Consider the following 15,342-nt stretch of genomic DNA (forward strand, 5'->3'; position numbering starts at 1 on the left):
TCAAGCAATTCTCCTGCCTCAGCCTTCTGGGTAGCTGGGATTACAGGCACACACCACCATGCTGGCTAATTTTTAATAGAGACATGGGGTCTTGCCATGTTGCCCCAGCTGGTCTCAAATTCCAGAGCTCAATGTGTTCCTCCCACCTTGGCCTCCCAAAGTGCTGGGATTACAACCAGGAGCCACTGCACCGGGCCAAGATGTTTCTTTTTTACCCTTATATTTGTCTGACGTCTGGGCTCTATGGGGTGTGGAAAGGGAAAGTGGTAGACATGTAATGACACAGAGGAGACTTGGACCTAAATGGTGAGACCCTGAAGTGTGGATGCTTTGGAGGAGAATATAGATCAAAGGTTGATGATCAAAGTATTTACAAATAACTATTTTCCATTCATTTATTTTTAATTTACAGTTCTGTATAAAATTGGAAGTAATATTCTTTATGTACAACTACAATAGATTTTATCCTTTTTCTAATATTTCTGCTCTAGTTACAGAACCATGAGCGATCTCTTTGATCAACTGGAATGAAAATGTTCCAGCTGCTTATAAGATTTTTTAAAGATAATTCTTTACAACAGCCTTGGGGGGTGCAGGTTGGTGTGAGAGAAGAGTAAGTTAAGGGGATGATATGAATATCAAAGAGAAACTAATGAATAAAGAAGTCCAACATCAAGATTAGTTTCAGAAGAAGTAATTTTCCACTAAAATTTTCAGATTTCCTTTTTACTTACATAGGAGTGTGGTTAATTAGGGAAGATATTTCTAACACCTGCACTTTTAGAACCATATTTATTATGCAGCATCGCAAAGCAGTCTTTCCTTCCACAACCCCCAGTCCCAGGACAAAAAATGTATGAGGGGAAGTACCTCAGCAAACCCAGTCAGAATGTGCAGCCGCTCAGTCTCGAAACTGTGTGGATTGCCCAGCGCCAGGGTCCAGGATCCGGAGAGGTGTCCGGGAGGAGAGGACCCTCAGACCGGGTAGGCTGTGCGCTCGGCGACCCCGACGTCATTCAAGGGAAGCTCCGCCATCCCGCGCCAGTGCCAGAGGTGCAGCTGCAAACTGCCCGTCCTGGCACGGGAAGCGGTGGGGCGGGTGGGGGAAGGGGCAACCCCAGACTGTCCATGCCTCTCCCGCTGCCTGACACCAGCCAGGCAGCCCCCAGGGCCAGAGCCTCAGCGCTGAAGCCAGGCCATCCGTGAAGTCAGCCCGGTGGCCGCGGAGTGCCCGTGCCAGCCCCAGATCTCCCTGCGGACGATGAGCAGGGTAGGTGCGTGGCCAGACTGGCCCCCCTCCTCAGGCAGGGCGGGCTGCGCGCCTGCGATTTTCCGCCTGTGGTCCCGGGGCTGCCCGGGCCCGCCAGGAGAACCGGCGAGCCCAGCGGCGCCTCCCGCGGGCTGCAGCCCCACCTGTCGGCGGGCGCCGCCTGGGAGCGGCTTCCGGGAGGCGGGGGGCCCCCGCGGTGCAGGCGCGCGCCTAACGGCTTTGCGAGGCTCACTGGGTTTGAGAGGTCAGTAGGTCTGAGAGATCTGAGGCTGCGAGTGTACTGGCCCCTCTCCCCGGGCAGGGCTGGCTGCGCGCCTGCGATTTTCCAACTGTGGTCCTGGGGCAGCCCGGGCCAGCCGGGAGAACCCGCGAGCCCAGCGGCGCCTGCCCCGGGCTGCAGCCCCACCTGTCGGCGGGCGCCGCCTGGGAGCGGCTTCCGGGAGCCGCGTGGCCCCCGCGGTGCAGGCGCGCGCCTAACGGCTTTGCGGGGCTCACTGGGTCTGAGAGGTGAGTAGGTCTGAGAGGTCGGAGGCTGCGAGTGTCGCTGCTGAAGGGTGGACCGGGCTGGATCGCGGATTCTGGGCTAGATCGCAGAGGTTGGGTCGGGGATTGGGAGTTGATTGGGGGTTTGGGGCTGGGTGTGGGGCGGGGGGTGATGAAAAGGGGACAGGGAGCTGCCGCGGCTCAGGAGCCGGTGGTTGGGGGTCTGAGAAGAACTCACCTCCTTGAAGAAGTTCTTCGGCTTCGGGAGCCGCAGGGGCCAGCGGGCCTGGGCCCCACAGACCACGTCTGCACGGGTTCGGGGCACCGAATCTGGGACGCGGAACTGCGGAGGATCCACAGGGCGCTGTCACGGGCGATGCCGCGCAGGTGGAGCGCCGCCTGGCGCGCGGGAGCAGAGACCTGGAAGCCTGGGACAGGCCGCACAGGGAGCGGGGGCTCGGCCCAGGGTGGGAGGGGGTCCCCGGGCCCGGCTTCCCCGCAGCCCCTGGGACCGGGCCTTGGAGGGCGCAGGACGCCCTCGGAGCGGCGGTGCCAAACGGAGCCTCAGCTGCTCTGCATCCCTCATAATTCCCCGGCCGGAGCACTTGGTGGAGAATGTGAGTGATGTAACTCACAAAGCGAAGCACATACAGTGTTTTTATTTTTAACCTACACGTTTAAATCATGGTGTTATATACATTATAGGAGGTGCCTAATGAGAGAACTCATTCCCCTGTCAAAAAGTACCGTGAGTCATTTTCAGTAGCGAAAAGTTCTCAGGTAAAACTATTCGTTTTACATCCGTATCCACCTGTGTAGATCGGTTCCTTACTGAAGGTTCTTAGAGGGAAACTTAGAAGTGGGAGGTGGGTTCTGTGTTGTTGAATGGGAAGACACATTTTTTTAAAAAAATGTGAACTCTTTCTCTGTTTATCAGTTTTACATAAGACAAATGAAAATATCAAGGTTTTAACATTTTTGCATGACACCTGCTGTCTTTTACTATTGTGACAACATTTAAAACAAGTTTATAATGGAGTGAAAAATACACTTCCTCCTCTAGATAACAAAATTTGCTATTAATTTCTACAATTAATGGTTTACTAACAGCTGAAAAGACAGATAAATGCATGGAACAGAATAGGAAATGCAGAAACAATGAAATTCTGTAAGACATACATAAGGATTGATAATGTTAACAGTCATGAATAGGAAAGAATGAATTGTTAATGGAAAAAATGCCTGCTGTTTGAAGAAAACTAGTGAAAGTTTATGTCACAAACATGAGTTCCTGATGGAGTACAGATTGAAATTTTTACATATGCAAATGAGAAAAGTACCAGAAGAGAACACACATGCTTATTTTACAGGTAAATTTTATGTTGACAAAGGCCTTCCTAAGAATGACCTCGCAAGCGGGCATTCTGAAGGTTGATTTAGCAAAGTAAAAATTAAAACTGCCTGTGTATCAGAAAAAAAATTAACAAAAGACAACATACTTGAAAAATATTTACTGTATTATATATATTCAGATGAAAAGTATGTTTTCATTTTACAGAAATTACATTCGTATGTATCATATACATAGTACTGGTATGTATAACATATATTACAGATATGTAAATTACATATACACAGATAAAAAGTTATATATACACACATACCTATATACTCATTAGATGAAAAGTGCATCTTCATTTTTTTTTTTTTTTTTTTTGAGATGGAGTCTTGCTCTGGCACCAGGCTGGAGTCAGTGGCAACATCTCATCTCACTGCAATCTCCATCTCCTGGGTCCAAGTGATTCTCCTGCCTCAGCCTCCCCAATAGCTGGGATTATAGGTGCGCCACCACCACACCCGGCTAATTTTTGTATTTTTAGTAGCGATGGGGTTTCACCATGTTGGCCAGGATGGTCTCGAACTCCTGACCTCGTGCTGCCTGCCTTGGCCTCCCAAAGTGCTGGGATTACAGGTGTGAGCCACCACACTGGGCCTGAAAAGTGCATCTTCATTTTACAGGGAATTCTCACAAATCAAATAATCAAAAACTCTAAAAGTGGGCAAAGTACTTCTTTGCAGACCTATAAGTTACTTATGTACATAGGAAGAAAATCCTTTGCATTTCTGGTGTAAGAATTTAAAAGAGGAATGAAACTGTTCTCTATCCACAATATGTGTGAGGATGTTTTATACGCTGCCTAAAGTTTAAGTTGCTGATTGCTTTTTAAATACATAACATGGTGGTGAGTACTATATTTAAAAAATATGTATGCCCGTTACCCTTCAATTCCATTTTACTGAATACCTTGGGAAATAGAGATACATGCTCTTTGTTTTTCACAGCACTTATTTTAAAAAGAACCCCTAGAATGGATCCTATAAAGAAATTTCAGTGGCATCCATAGGATGCAATAATATGTGACCACTGAAGGTGACAATAGATACAGAAGTATGTTGATGTATGAAGATGTATTTTGTTATAGCCAGCGAGGAAAAAAGAATCCGTTTGATTATACATATACAGAAACAGACTATGGTCTTGTGTTAGCAGAAAATATGTACAAAGTATGATAAAATGTGTAATTTCTGGGCATTTGTGTTTTAAGTAAAGATTTTGTTCCTTTTTCTTAACTCTGATTGCTGCAGTGAACATATACAAAGCTTCTAGTAAAAGTTGATTATTAATGGAATAATCCTTGGGAAGAGAGGAATATGAATTTTGCACAGATAAAAATATCACTTTCTATTTTTATCATTATTATTATTTATGTGTGTTGTTGTCATCTTTGAACTTGTAGCCTCTTCAGAAGTAAAAGGGAATTTTTTATCTGTGTTTCCAGATTTTATTATGTATGTATTTTATTATGTACATATGTTTTTCTTATATATACATTCATTTCATATATACAAACAATGATAGATGAATCATTTCATTTTACTTGTATTCTTTAAAAATAAACATAACAAAATATAAATAGTTACTGTTGTGAAAATATTGCTTTATTCGAGTTTATTTAAAAATATTGAACCCCCCAACTGTATTTATCCATTCTTTCATTCCATTTATTCATCGAACATAACCTGAGTGCCTGTTACGTGGCAGACATATTCTGCTATCTCTCAGGAAATATATGTATATATAATATATATATATTATATATATGACATATTCTGCTATCTCTCATCCTTAAAAACTTCATATTTACCTGTCCTGCCTGCACAAGCTGAGAAATTTCAAATGGGAATATTAGGACTTCATCTCACTGGCACTTTATCTCCTGCCTTTCAAACAAAAGCATTTGTGAAGTTAGAAAATAGTAGAAGAAGTTTATCAGTCTTAAATACTAATATTAATCATTGGAAAGTCTGATTTGTGTATATTTTGCAAATATAAGTAGTGAATAAAATGAGCCGTACCTATTCATTTGAATCTTGAGTTTCCTTTGGCTTCAGGTTGTTTGAAAATCAAAGAATTAATTTTTTTTTAAAAAATGCATGATTGTTATTTCAGTGCTCTTTCCCCATAGTCCCTTTAAGAACTAAAATGTATTTAAGGGCCAGTTACATGCCTAGAACTGCCCTAGACCTGCTGAGTGTACCGTATTCTACTTAACGTAAGGTCTCATGGATTGTGAGATGCCCGATTATTTTATATATCAGTAAGATCATTTTTAAAATGCTACCAATTATAGTTGTAACAAATCGTGAATGATAAGTGGCATTGCAATATCATAAGTGTTAGAATATGACCTACTCTTTAAGTAATCCTACAAAATAGGTATAATTGTATCATTTTACTTAATTAAATTGCTTTTGTTAAGTAGTAGTAATCATAATAATTATAATATCTGGCTGGGTGCAGTGGCTCACACCTGTAATCCCAGAACTTTGGGAGGCTGAGGTGGGAGGATCGCTTGATGCTAGGAGTTTGAGACCAGCCCAGGCAACAAAGTGAGAGTCTTACTCTACAAAACATTTTAAATTAGAAGCTGGGCATGCTGGTGTACATCTGTAGTCCCAGCTACTCAAGAGGCTAGGGATGGAGGATCACTTGAGCCCAGGAGTTTCAGGCTACAGTGAGGCGTGATTACATCATTGCACTCCAGCCGGGGCAGAAGAGTGAGACCTAGTCTCAAAAAACCAAAAATCTAACAATTATTGAGTTGTTGCTGTAGGGACTTTTCTAAATACTTTACACAGTTTCTCATTTAAGCATCATGATGGTGTCCTATGAGATGGCTACTGTTGTCATCTTTGTTAATGAGGAAGTTGAGGCACAGAAAGGCTAAGCAATACCTAGTAAATGACAGTTTAACGTAGGACTCAAGCCCTAGTTGAACTGAATCCAAAGACTGAGCTCTTTCTATTCAAATAGGCTGCTGTTTTCATTAAGGCAGTGAACAATAAGAGCTAATACGTATTGTACTTTACTCAAGAAAAATTAAGTATTTGTTTTCAAGGCAGAGGAAAAACATGCTCTTCAGTGTTTACAATTATGTGAATTATTGTGTGTTTTGAGATATTGCACTCCAATTTCCTAAAAAGTCCTCTTACTCTCTAGAACTGCTCTACATTTGGCCTGTGCTAATGCCTGTGGGGAAGTGGTCACTCTCCTGCTGAGCAGAAAATGCCAGACTGACATTTGTGACAATCAAAACAGTACGCCTTTGATACAGGTATATAGTAGCCAACTCTTTAGCATGACATGGGTTTGATTTACACATATAGAATTAAAACAAATACATCTCATTTACATGTAACCAGTTGGTATAACCTGTGGAATCTGTATTTTGAATTCTTAGAATTTGCAATCTATTTCTTGATCTAATATGGGCAGGCTGTACATTGCCAGGAAGAGACTTGTGCCAACACTCTGCTGGAACATGGCGCCAATCCAAATCTTAAGGATATCTACGGCAACACTGCTCTCCATTATGCTGAGTGTAATGAGAGTACGTCACTGGCAGAAAAACTGCTTCCCCATGATGCAAATATTGAAGCACTGGACAAGGTATAGATTAACAACTTTCTTTTCAAAATATGTGTTTTAACCTTGACGTAGGTAAGGGTCCATTTTTTGTATTTGGAAGCTCAAGCATTCCCTGAATGCAAATGCAAATTAAGTTATTTTGAAATAACTTAATTGTCTTAAGATTTTATTTTAAATATTGATACTTTTAAAGGAGCATTAAAGGGCACGGCTTTTTAAAATGCACTTTGGAAAATATTTGTGAATTTGTTAAAGATAAAATCTTTTCAATTTTTTTTTATGCAGGGTTTTTCATTTCCTAATTAATGTAAAACAACACAGGGAAGAAAATATGCCCTGGAAATAGGCTTTATCTTAAAAAACAAAACTAAAGCAACTTACAATAAATGGACATCTTGGCCAGGTACGGTGACTCACGCCTGTAATCCCAGCACTTTGGGAGGCCAAGGCAGGTGGATCACAAGGTCAGGAGATCAAGACCATCTTGGCTAACAGAATAACACCTTTTTCTTCCCACCATTAATCATTCACTGCCATTCAGAGAGTCTTCAGAAATTTACTTACAGGTAATCTTTCAATAAGTAGAAGCTAACCCTTTCATGATTTCATGTCCCTTTGTCACCATATAGGTGATTATATGTCAACAAATGTTCATTACAAGTTGGGTTTTCTCAATTAGAATAGAAGCAAATCCTAAACTTCTTTTTTAGTTGAAGCTGTGTATTATGAACTATCTCAGTATGTCTGTTAAGTTTATAGAGCTTTAGCATAACCAGGATGTCAGTTTTAAACAATGAAATCCACGAAGTTAATAAGAAAACAGATAGGAATTATTTAATAATTTAGTTTTGGCGGTCCTGTGTACAAACTATGTATTTGGTTAACAATCTGGGAAAATTGTGTATAAATAGATTGTAAATGCATAAATGTTGGAAAAATTATTGAAGTGGGTATTATGAGTCTTTTTAGCAATTTCTATTATATATGAGGGCCTGATTTTTTTGTAAAACATATGATACTGGAGAAGGAAAATATTTTACGTGCAAATAATTGGATTATACACAACCATTTAGTAACACATTCGTAGCGAATATAAAAACATAAGGACTGTATTCTAAATGTGGTGCACAGATTTGTTTGTTTTCCTCTATAAATTGAGTCAACATGTAAAATTTAGAAGACGTGTGCAGAAATCGGGACTTCAGGCTCGTCTTAAAAAATCAAATCTGGCGTCCCCTGGGTTTCTGTCACTGTTTGGCCTGCTGTGCAGAAGCTGCCCCTTTACAGAAGGCATATATTCTCCAACTTGCTACTGTGCCCACGTCAATGCTTCCCTTTCTCAGGGAACCTTCCTTTGCCCTTGTAAGTATTTGGGTTTACAATTCCTAGGCTGTAGTATATTTTGATAAAGACTTCAAGGTTTTTCAGTCAGCGTGTATTTGTTTATAATACATGGTCTATAGATTATACAAATTCCTCAGTTATGGGGTTGAATTTTAGAATTTAGAAGTTTTTAAAACTTCTTCTTTATCTATACCACAAATAATCATCTACCGATAAGAATGTCTACAAGCCTTTTTAGGTTGTTCCTGGTTATTGGTGGACAGTTTATGAATGTTGCAGACATTACATCTTTCTCCTCAGCAATCTTCCCTAAAAACGCAAGTGACTTATTGGCTTTTGTTATGCTAGAGATAATCCATACGGATCCGTATGAGAGCTTTTATTGACAGGCCATTGTGTTTTTATTTCTGATTTATATTTTGCCTAAAATAAAAACTAATTTTAAATACGATTTAAATAGAAACCAATAAAAATGGGTTTAAAAAGTAGAGTTGCATTAGGGCCCCAAGATTACCATTAGAATTGACAATAGAATTTCTTACTGAGCTTTGGGTTTTTTTAAGATTTATTCTTAAGTTTTTTAAACCTCTCTTATGCAGAACATACTAAGCTTTCTAACAGTTAAGATAAAAATCTATTCTCTTGTATTAGGAAAAAAAAACCAATGGACTATTTAATAATAAAGAGAATAAGTGCGTTTGAAGCCAATCTCTCCTAATTCAGAGCTTATTTCCTTAGTGACCCATTTGGAACAGCAGTGCCTGACATTAGCACCTGGGATCCCGACACCATTGACAGAAGTGAATCAAGCAAGTTTGTACCACACAGAGGAAACCTTCACCTCTATTGGGAAGCTCTGGCAACAGTATCTCTGAAACTCTTAATTCCTCAATTGTTAATGTTTGCCACAAAACTATTGTCAAATGGGGATTAGGTAAAGTTCAAGACATTTCTTGATTATTAGACATGAAATAGTTTTGTAACTTCTCAAATGCAGACGGTCATGTAGTCTTTGTCTTGGGGTACTTCTGGTAAAGCAAATATTCTTTAAAATACAGTTTAAGAAACACTGCTCTAGATATAATAATTTAGATGATTAATTTATGTAAAAAAGCTTAAAGTATTTGCTACTGTGTCTTAGGTCTTTGGGGCTATAGAGACAAAAGATACAGCCCTTGCCCTCAAGAAGCTCTTGGTTTCAGAGGGAAGCAATAAAATGATTACAATATACTATGCTAAGTGCTGTGTGAAAAGCAAGGATTCTTGGGACTGGTAAGTGTTTGAAGTGAGTTTTGGCGATGACCACAGTTAATGTGGGGAGGCAGAGGAGGGCTGTTTGCAAGGCAAAGAGTAGCGTGTGAGGAAGCACAGAGGAGTGAGAAGGACGGAACTGCTTTTCATTTACTTCCTGTCTATATTGTATGTTGAAGTTCAAAGCATCTTAGAGCAGATTTTCAGTTCAGTTGAGAAATATGTAATTTTGGCTTAGCCCAGGTGTTCTCAGCCTGTTCTTTTGGGACCCAGGCCAGGTGTTCACAGCTGTCCTCACTGGCCCAGCCCAGGGTTTCATTGCCACCCTCACTGGGCCCAGCTCAGGGGTTCACAGCTGTTGACTTTGGGCCGAGCCCAAACACTCCAAGCTGTCCTTAGAGGGCCCAGCCAAGGTGTTCACAGCTGTCCTCATTGGTAGCTAGCCCAGGTGTTAGTCCTGGTCGCCAGTGGGCCCAGACCAGTGTTCACAGACACCCTCATTGGGCCAGCCCAGGAGCTCCATGCTGACCTCACTGGGCCCTGCCTAGCTCTTCACAGCTGTCCTCACTGGGCCCAGGCCAGGTGTTCACAGCCATCCCCGTCAAGGTCAGCCCAGGGGTTCACAGCCTTCCTCGTTTGTATGAGCTCAGTTTTTTTTGTACCAACAGTTATTCATAGCCATCAATATCAAGGCAAGCCCAGGAGTTCACAGTTCCCTTCAGTGACATCAAGCCCAGGGTTAAGAGCCATTTTCATTGGCCCCAGGCCACCTGTTCATAGCTCTCTTCATTGTGTCCAGCCCAGGGCTTCCCAGCTGTCTTCATCCAGGCCTCACCAGTGTTCACAGTGGTCCCCATGTAACCCTGCCAAGGAGTTCTCTGTCATCCACATGACAGCCAGCCCAGATGTCCATAGCTGTCCTCATTGAGGGCAGGCAGTTTGTTCACACATGTGCTTATTGGTGCCAACCACCCTCTTAGAGGCCATCTCAGGTATTGACAGCCATCCACACTGGGCCCAGCCCAGGTGTCCACGCCTGTCCCCATTGTGCCTAGCCCTGTTGTTCATAGATTTCCTCACAAGACTTCTTTGAGTTGTTTCCAGCAGTTTCCATGGTCCCAGGCCAGGGCTTCACAGATGTCCTCAGTGGGGACAGCCCGTCTGTTCACTGTTGTCTTCATTAGGCCCGGTGCAGATATTCACAGCCGTCCTCATTCGACTCAGCCAAAATGAACAGAACCGTCCTCCTGAGCGCACACCAGGTGTTTGTAGCTGTCCACATTGGGGTCAGCCCAGGTGTTCACAGCCATGCATTCTGGGCCCATCCCGGTTATTCCAGGCTGTCCTCTTGGGCCCAGCCCACATGTCCACAGCCATCCTCCTTGGTCCCAGCACAGGTGTTCACAGCTATCTTCGTTGGCCCTAGGCCAGATGTTCACATTCGATCTCACTGGGCCCAGACCAGCTATGCAAAGTTTTTGCCTTGAAGTTGAGGTGTGTTGAAGTTGGGGCTCTGAGGTTGGATAGCAGTGTGCAGATGCAGGTGACTTGTGCCCCAGCACTGGGCTGCCTGGCTGTGCCCTGAGCTTGTCTGACCTTCAGTCTGTGCTGAGTTGGAACCTACTCTAGAGGTTTCCAGATCTCTTCTTTTCACCCTCCACCCCACCAGACCCTCAGGCCTTTTCTGTGCTCACTTCCCAAGCTCCCCTTGGACTCTGCTCCGGAGTACAAGTCAGCCCCACCTGGGACCTTGACTGCCACTTCACCCCCATTGATCTTCTGAGCCTGTGGTGACGATATGTCCAGACCCCTTTCTGCCCCAGAGCTGCAGTGGGTCTCAGAGGAGCCCAGCTGTACCCCATAGTCTACCCTGGGGAGCTGGAGACACATCTGATACTGTCACTGCAGGGGGTGCCCCATGTGGCAGCTGCTCTGCTGGGGCTGCCTGACCCATCCCCAGCTGTAACTCCCATGTCACTGGTATGCACAGGCACTCAGCTCTTTGACTTTGTCACATCCACGTTCTTGTTTGGTGGCACCAGGTCCTGGCAGGGCTGAGGGAAGAACCCTTTGAAACTCAGTTATCTATGTCCAGCAAGGATAGGTGTGAGGCCTCGTGCATCCAGCATCAGGGAAACCTCGTCAGGTGTTCCTCCCAAGTAGGTGCCCATTGCAGTGCCTGCCCCTGCTGGTGGGCACTGCCTGAGCTAAATCCCTGTCTCACCTTCCCGGACCTTCACCTGGTTTCAGGGCTCCTCAGCCACCCGCATGCCACTGAAACGTCAAAGAGCTTGTGAGGAAGCTTCTGGAGCACCTGCCTTCTAGAGGAGGCTGAGGGCAGCTGTGGACGGTTATTTATGGGGATGTTTTTGACCTGGGCTGCAAGCAGGTGGGTAAATGGCACAGGGATGGCAGCTCAAGGTGCCCTGGCTTCTCTGCATGCCTGTCAGTGAGTGGAGGAGCCCAGGCCTGCCACCAGGTTCCATCCTAGCTTATTCTCTATCCTCAGGGAATAATTCTCTGTGTCATCAGGTGGGGTACCTACCCTGTCTCTGCCTCAGTTTCTTCCTCTGTGAGACAGGGATCCTAACAGGCCCTACCTCTGACAGTGGTTTTGATGAAGTACGTGATGTGGGTGAAGCACCTGGAGCAGCCCACTCTCGAAGAACGCACCACAGACTCTCAAGGTTCATGTTGAAAGGGGGCTGGGGCAGGGCAAAAGTGGGCAGGCCATTTCAGCTCCAGGCACCTGGGCTGACAGATTGGCTTAAATTAGCATGTGCCTTGCTGAGTGCACAGGGGACAGTTGTCCAGGCAAGAGGCACCAGAGTCAAAGCTGTGATGCCTTGGCCTCGTCACCCTAGGTTAGGGCCAGTGCATGATGTAGTCAGCCAGGGGAGGGCTCTGGAGCCCTGCAGCGAGGGGGCCTGGTGACCCTCTCAAGGTTATTCACCAGCCACTAGGGTGGCCTGCGCTTTTCTAGCCAGGCCTCACTCTAGGGAAAAAAAAAAAATTGATTGTAACCTTGTTGGCAGTTTCCTTTGCATAGAAGTGGGAAGTCACTGCTAGCGAGGCTGGTGATGAACTCTGCAAAAGCTGGGAAATCTGGTTTGAGCAGGAGCGCCCATTATCTTGGCCAAGCTGCTACAGCTGGGCTGGCGGGTGTGGAAGTGTGGGTGGTGGTCGTGGTGCTGTTTGGGGCCCAGGCCCCTCAGAGCAGAAGACTGGGCCTGTGTGCAGAAGGCAGCCTTGGGGTGCTGGCTCCCCTAGTGCCCAGTTGCTGATGAAACCTCAGCCATGCCCTGACCCCTTCCCACCCGTGGCAGAGGGCTGTGTGTCTTCTAAGGGTATCAGGAGGCTCAGGTCCTGGTCATGGTTTCACCATGAGTGTGAGAGGCAAATTCGGGGCCTCCATGTCTTGGCACGGAATGAGGAGAGGGATGTCTGTGTTGTGCAGTGGGTGGCTAAGGCAGAGTCTTGAAGGAAGAAGCCTCCAGAAGAAAGGACGATGCAGAGATGGTGGCACCTTCAGGGCTAGGGCCAGCTCCCATCTCTGCTCCTCCTCCCGCTGCTCCTCCAGGTCACCCCTCTCCCAGCTGGGGGCCCAGGAGGAGAGGAGTCTGCAGGGGCCCTGCACCCCACCCTGGGTCCCCTGCTCTACATTTCGGGAAGAAGGAATTGAAGTCTGGGACTCAGGCTGCACTGCCATGATAGTGACAGTTGTCCTTATTGGACACCAGGGAGGTAGCCCTTGGCATTTATTGAGTGCCCAGTGTATGCACTAGGCTGTCCATGCATCTCCAGAGACCAATGTTTTCTTGATGGTCTGACAGAGGTTTAAACTAAGGGCACTAGGAATGGGACAGGCTGTCGGATTTTCCAGATGGAGGGACTGACTTGTAAGTGAGTGCAGCTGGGCTGTGGGGCCATGAACTGAGGCAGTTGGCTCCCAAAATGAGGCTCCTGTGGACCACTCAGTCCAGCCTGCTCCAGGCCTTTCCTCCTCACCCTCTCAGTGCCGGGCATTGGGCCATGACGGGCTGGGCGATCTGATGCCTTGTTATACGCCTTCCTTTTATGTTTAGATGCAGCCGCCCAGCATGCCTGCTGCAGTAGAGATCGTACGACTGACAGAATGGAAGCTTTGTGACACCGAGGTACCAAATTACAAACAGCACCTAAGGCCATGCCAGGCAAGGGTTGAGTCACACACACCTCGACTTAAAGAATAAACTGTTCTGATTGCCACAGGGCTTTCTTTTTCTCTAGCAGCTAAATAAGCACTATTAAAACCATGGCAACTCAGCACCAGACACTGACTGACTGGCCCCCAAACCCTGTTCTAGCAGCCGTAACTACAGCTCTGATGGGACAAGAGACTGTTTTTAGTAACTTTCTTGTATTAAGAGCCCACCCACCATGGACTGATTCTGGCCAGTTTACAGAGGCTGTGCACTTGCGTGCCTTTGTGTCCTGAAAAGACCTTTTGAGGTAAAGAGCCTAATTGTAACACATTTTGTAATTACATTTTGTAATACATATTGTCTTCACCCCAAAGTGAACATGGGTCGTGTGTTACACGCATGTTTGGTCTGTACACATGCATCAGGACCACTGTCATGAATATTCCTGGCTCCTCCTGTAACCTGTTGAAAGTTTCTATTTAGCCAGCTTGTCCAGAGTAAAGCTCGTGCCCCAACTCTTCCTCCTTCCACGTGCCAGGCTCTTACCTCGGTGGGAGGCACACTTCCCAGCCTGCGGGATGGCCACTTTGTGGGCTGTGTGCAACCTTTTATAAGAAATAAAGTCTCTTTGCTGAGCAGACGCTCTTTAGTTTAATTAGGTCCAATACCAAGCCTCAGCAACACGCGGTTTCCCCGTGTTGTGTAACAAGCCTGCACATGTACCCCTGAACCTAAGTGGAGAAAAAAAGTCTCTCTATTTCCAAATGCATAAATCTTGTGAACAGAGTGGATGAAATGGTTTCTTCGTAGAGCAGCATAGCAGGTCTACATTACCTTTTGTTACCTGTTACCCTGTAATGCGCTTTGGTTAGTTTCCCTGAATGTTTGTATTTACTTGTCAATCAACTCACAGTGGCTGATGCATAAGTGAAACCCACACTTAACTTACTCTTGGCCGATGCCATAGAGTGACAGGCCCTTTCTCACATATCTGAGAGGTATCTCTGTACTGGAGATTTTTAAGCTGGAATATGCACGTGGCTTTTAAAACATGTTTGCAGTTTCTTTGCTATTCTCCTTTTGAGAGGTGGCGTCTCTGCCCACCCTCACTGGTTAATCAGACTTGACACTAGTGCTTGCTTTTCACTGGCAGATGATGTGGAAGTGATGTTGTGTAACTTCCACAATTATGTTAGAAACGCCATGAGTGTCTGCCTGCTTCACTCAGGACACTCACCAGTGAAGCCCGTGGCCACCAATTCAAAGCTCTGAGTGTCCTGAGACTGCCTGCTGCTTGGAAGCCCAGGGAAGTCCTGTGTGTTCTCCAGCCAAGCCCAAGTTCCTCTGCAGACCTATGCATGACGGCACATCCAGATGATTCCAGCCACCTGCTGTGAATTTAATCCCACTCCATAAGACTTCTCTGCAGTCCCCAGACATCAACAAGCACCAGTAAGCTCTCTGTTCTGTGTCCTGCCTGAATTCTTGTCCCTGTGAAGCATTAGCAAATTGAAATGTTTGCTTTCTACCAGCATTAGGAGGAATTAGTTCTTTTTATTAAAAAGAAATCACAGTAGAGACATCAGGAATAGCACACTTGCAGGACGTTCACAAGGCACAGAAGACTGCACACTGACATCTGGACTTGTCTTTTCCTCTTCTGCGGCCTGCCAGCTTCTGCCTCTGGAAGTAACAACTGTTAAATTTCTGCACATCTTTCCAGATTTATTAATTGAACAATCACATAGCACTGACACCATGACAAAGCTTTGTAAAAGGGCTTTGGCTACCAGGGTAAAAGACTCATTTATTTTCATTTA

General features: G+C 45.2%; 1 protein-coding gene across 1 annotated transcript; it reads right to left on the bottom strand.

Moving 5' to 3' along the window:
* Positions 1-383: 383 nt before the first annotated feature.
* LOC141406976 (uncharacterized) lies at positions 384-2,339 on the bottom strand. The gene is made up of 3 exons (XM_073993209.1): positions 2,193-2,339; positions 1,992-2,117; positions 384-1,853 (listed from the first exon to the last, which is right to left on the bottom strand). The coding sequence occupies exons 1-3, from the start codon at positions 2,337-2,339 to the stop codon at positions 1,209-1,211; spliced, it is 918 nt and encodes a 305-aa protein (XP_073849310.1). The 3' UTR covers positions 384-1,208.
* Positions 2,340-15,342: the final 13,003 nt, after the last annotated feature.

Source organism: Macaca fascicularis, chromosome 6, assembly GCF_037993035.2.
Source record: "Macaca fascicularis isolate 582-1 chromosome 6, T2T-MFA8v1.1".
NCBI classification, from domain to species: Eukaryota; Metazoa; Chordata; class Mammalia; order Primates; family Cercopithecidae; genus Macaca; species Macaca fascicularis.

What these genes read in the sequence shown, in the direction of transcription:
- LOC141406976 (XM_073993209.1), bottom strand. Translation starts at nt 2,339, where the DNA reads ATGAGGGATGCAGAGCAGCTGAGGCTCCGTTTGGCACCGCCGCTCCGA. An exon ending in GAGCCCCCGCTCCCTGTGCG is followed by an intron (nt 2,118 to 2,192) that starts GCCTGTCCCAGG and finishes CGCCCGTGACAG; the next exon opens with CGCCCTGTGGATCCTCCGCA. An exon ending in CGAAGAACTTCTTCAAGGAG is followed by an intron (nt 1,854 to 1,991) that starts GTGAGTTCTTCT and finishes TCTGCGATCTAG; the next exon opens with CCCAGAATCCGCGATCCAGC.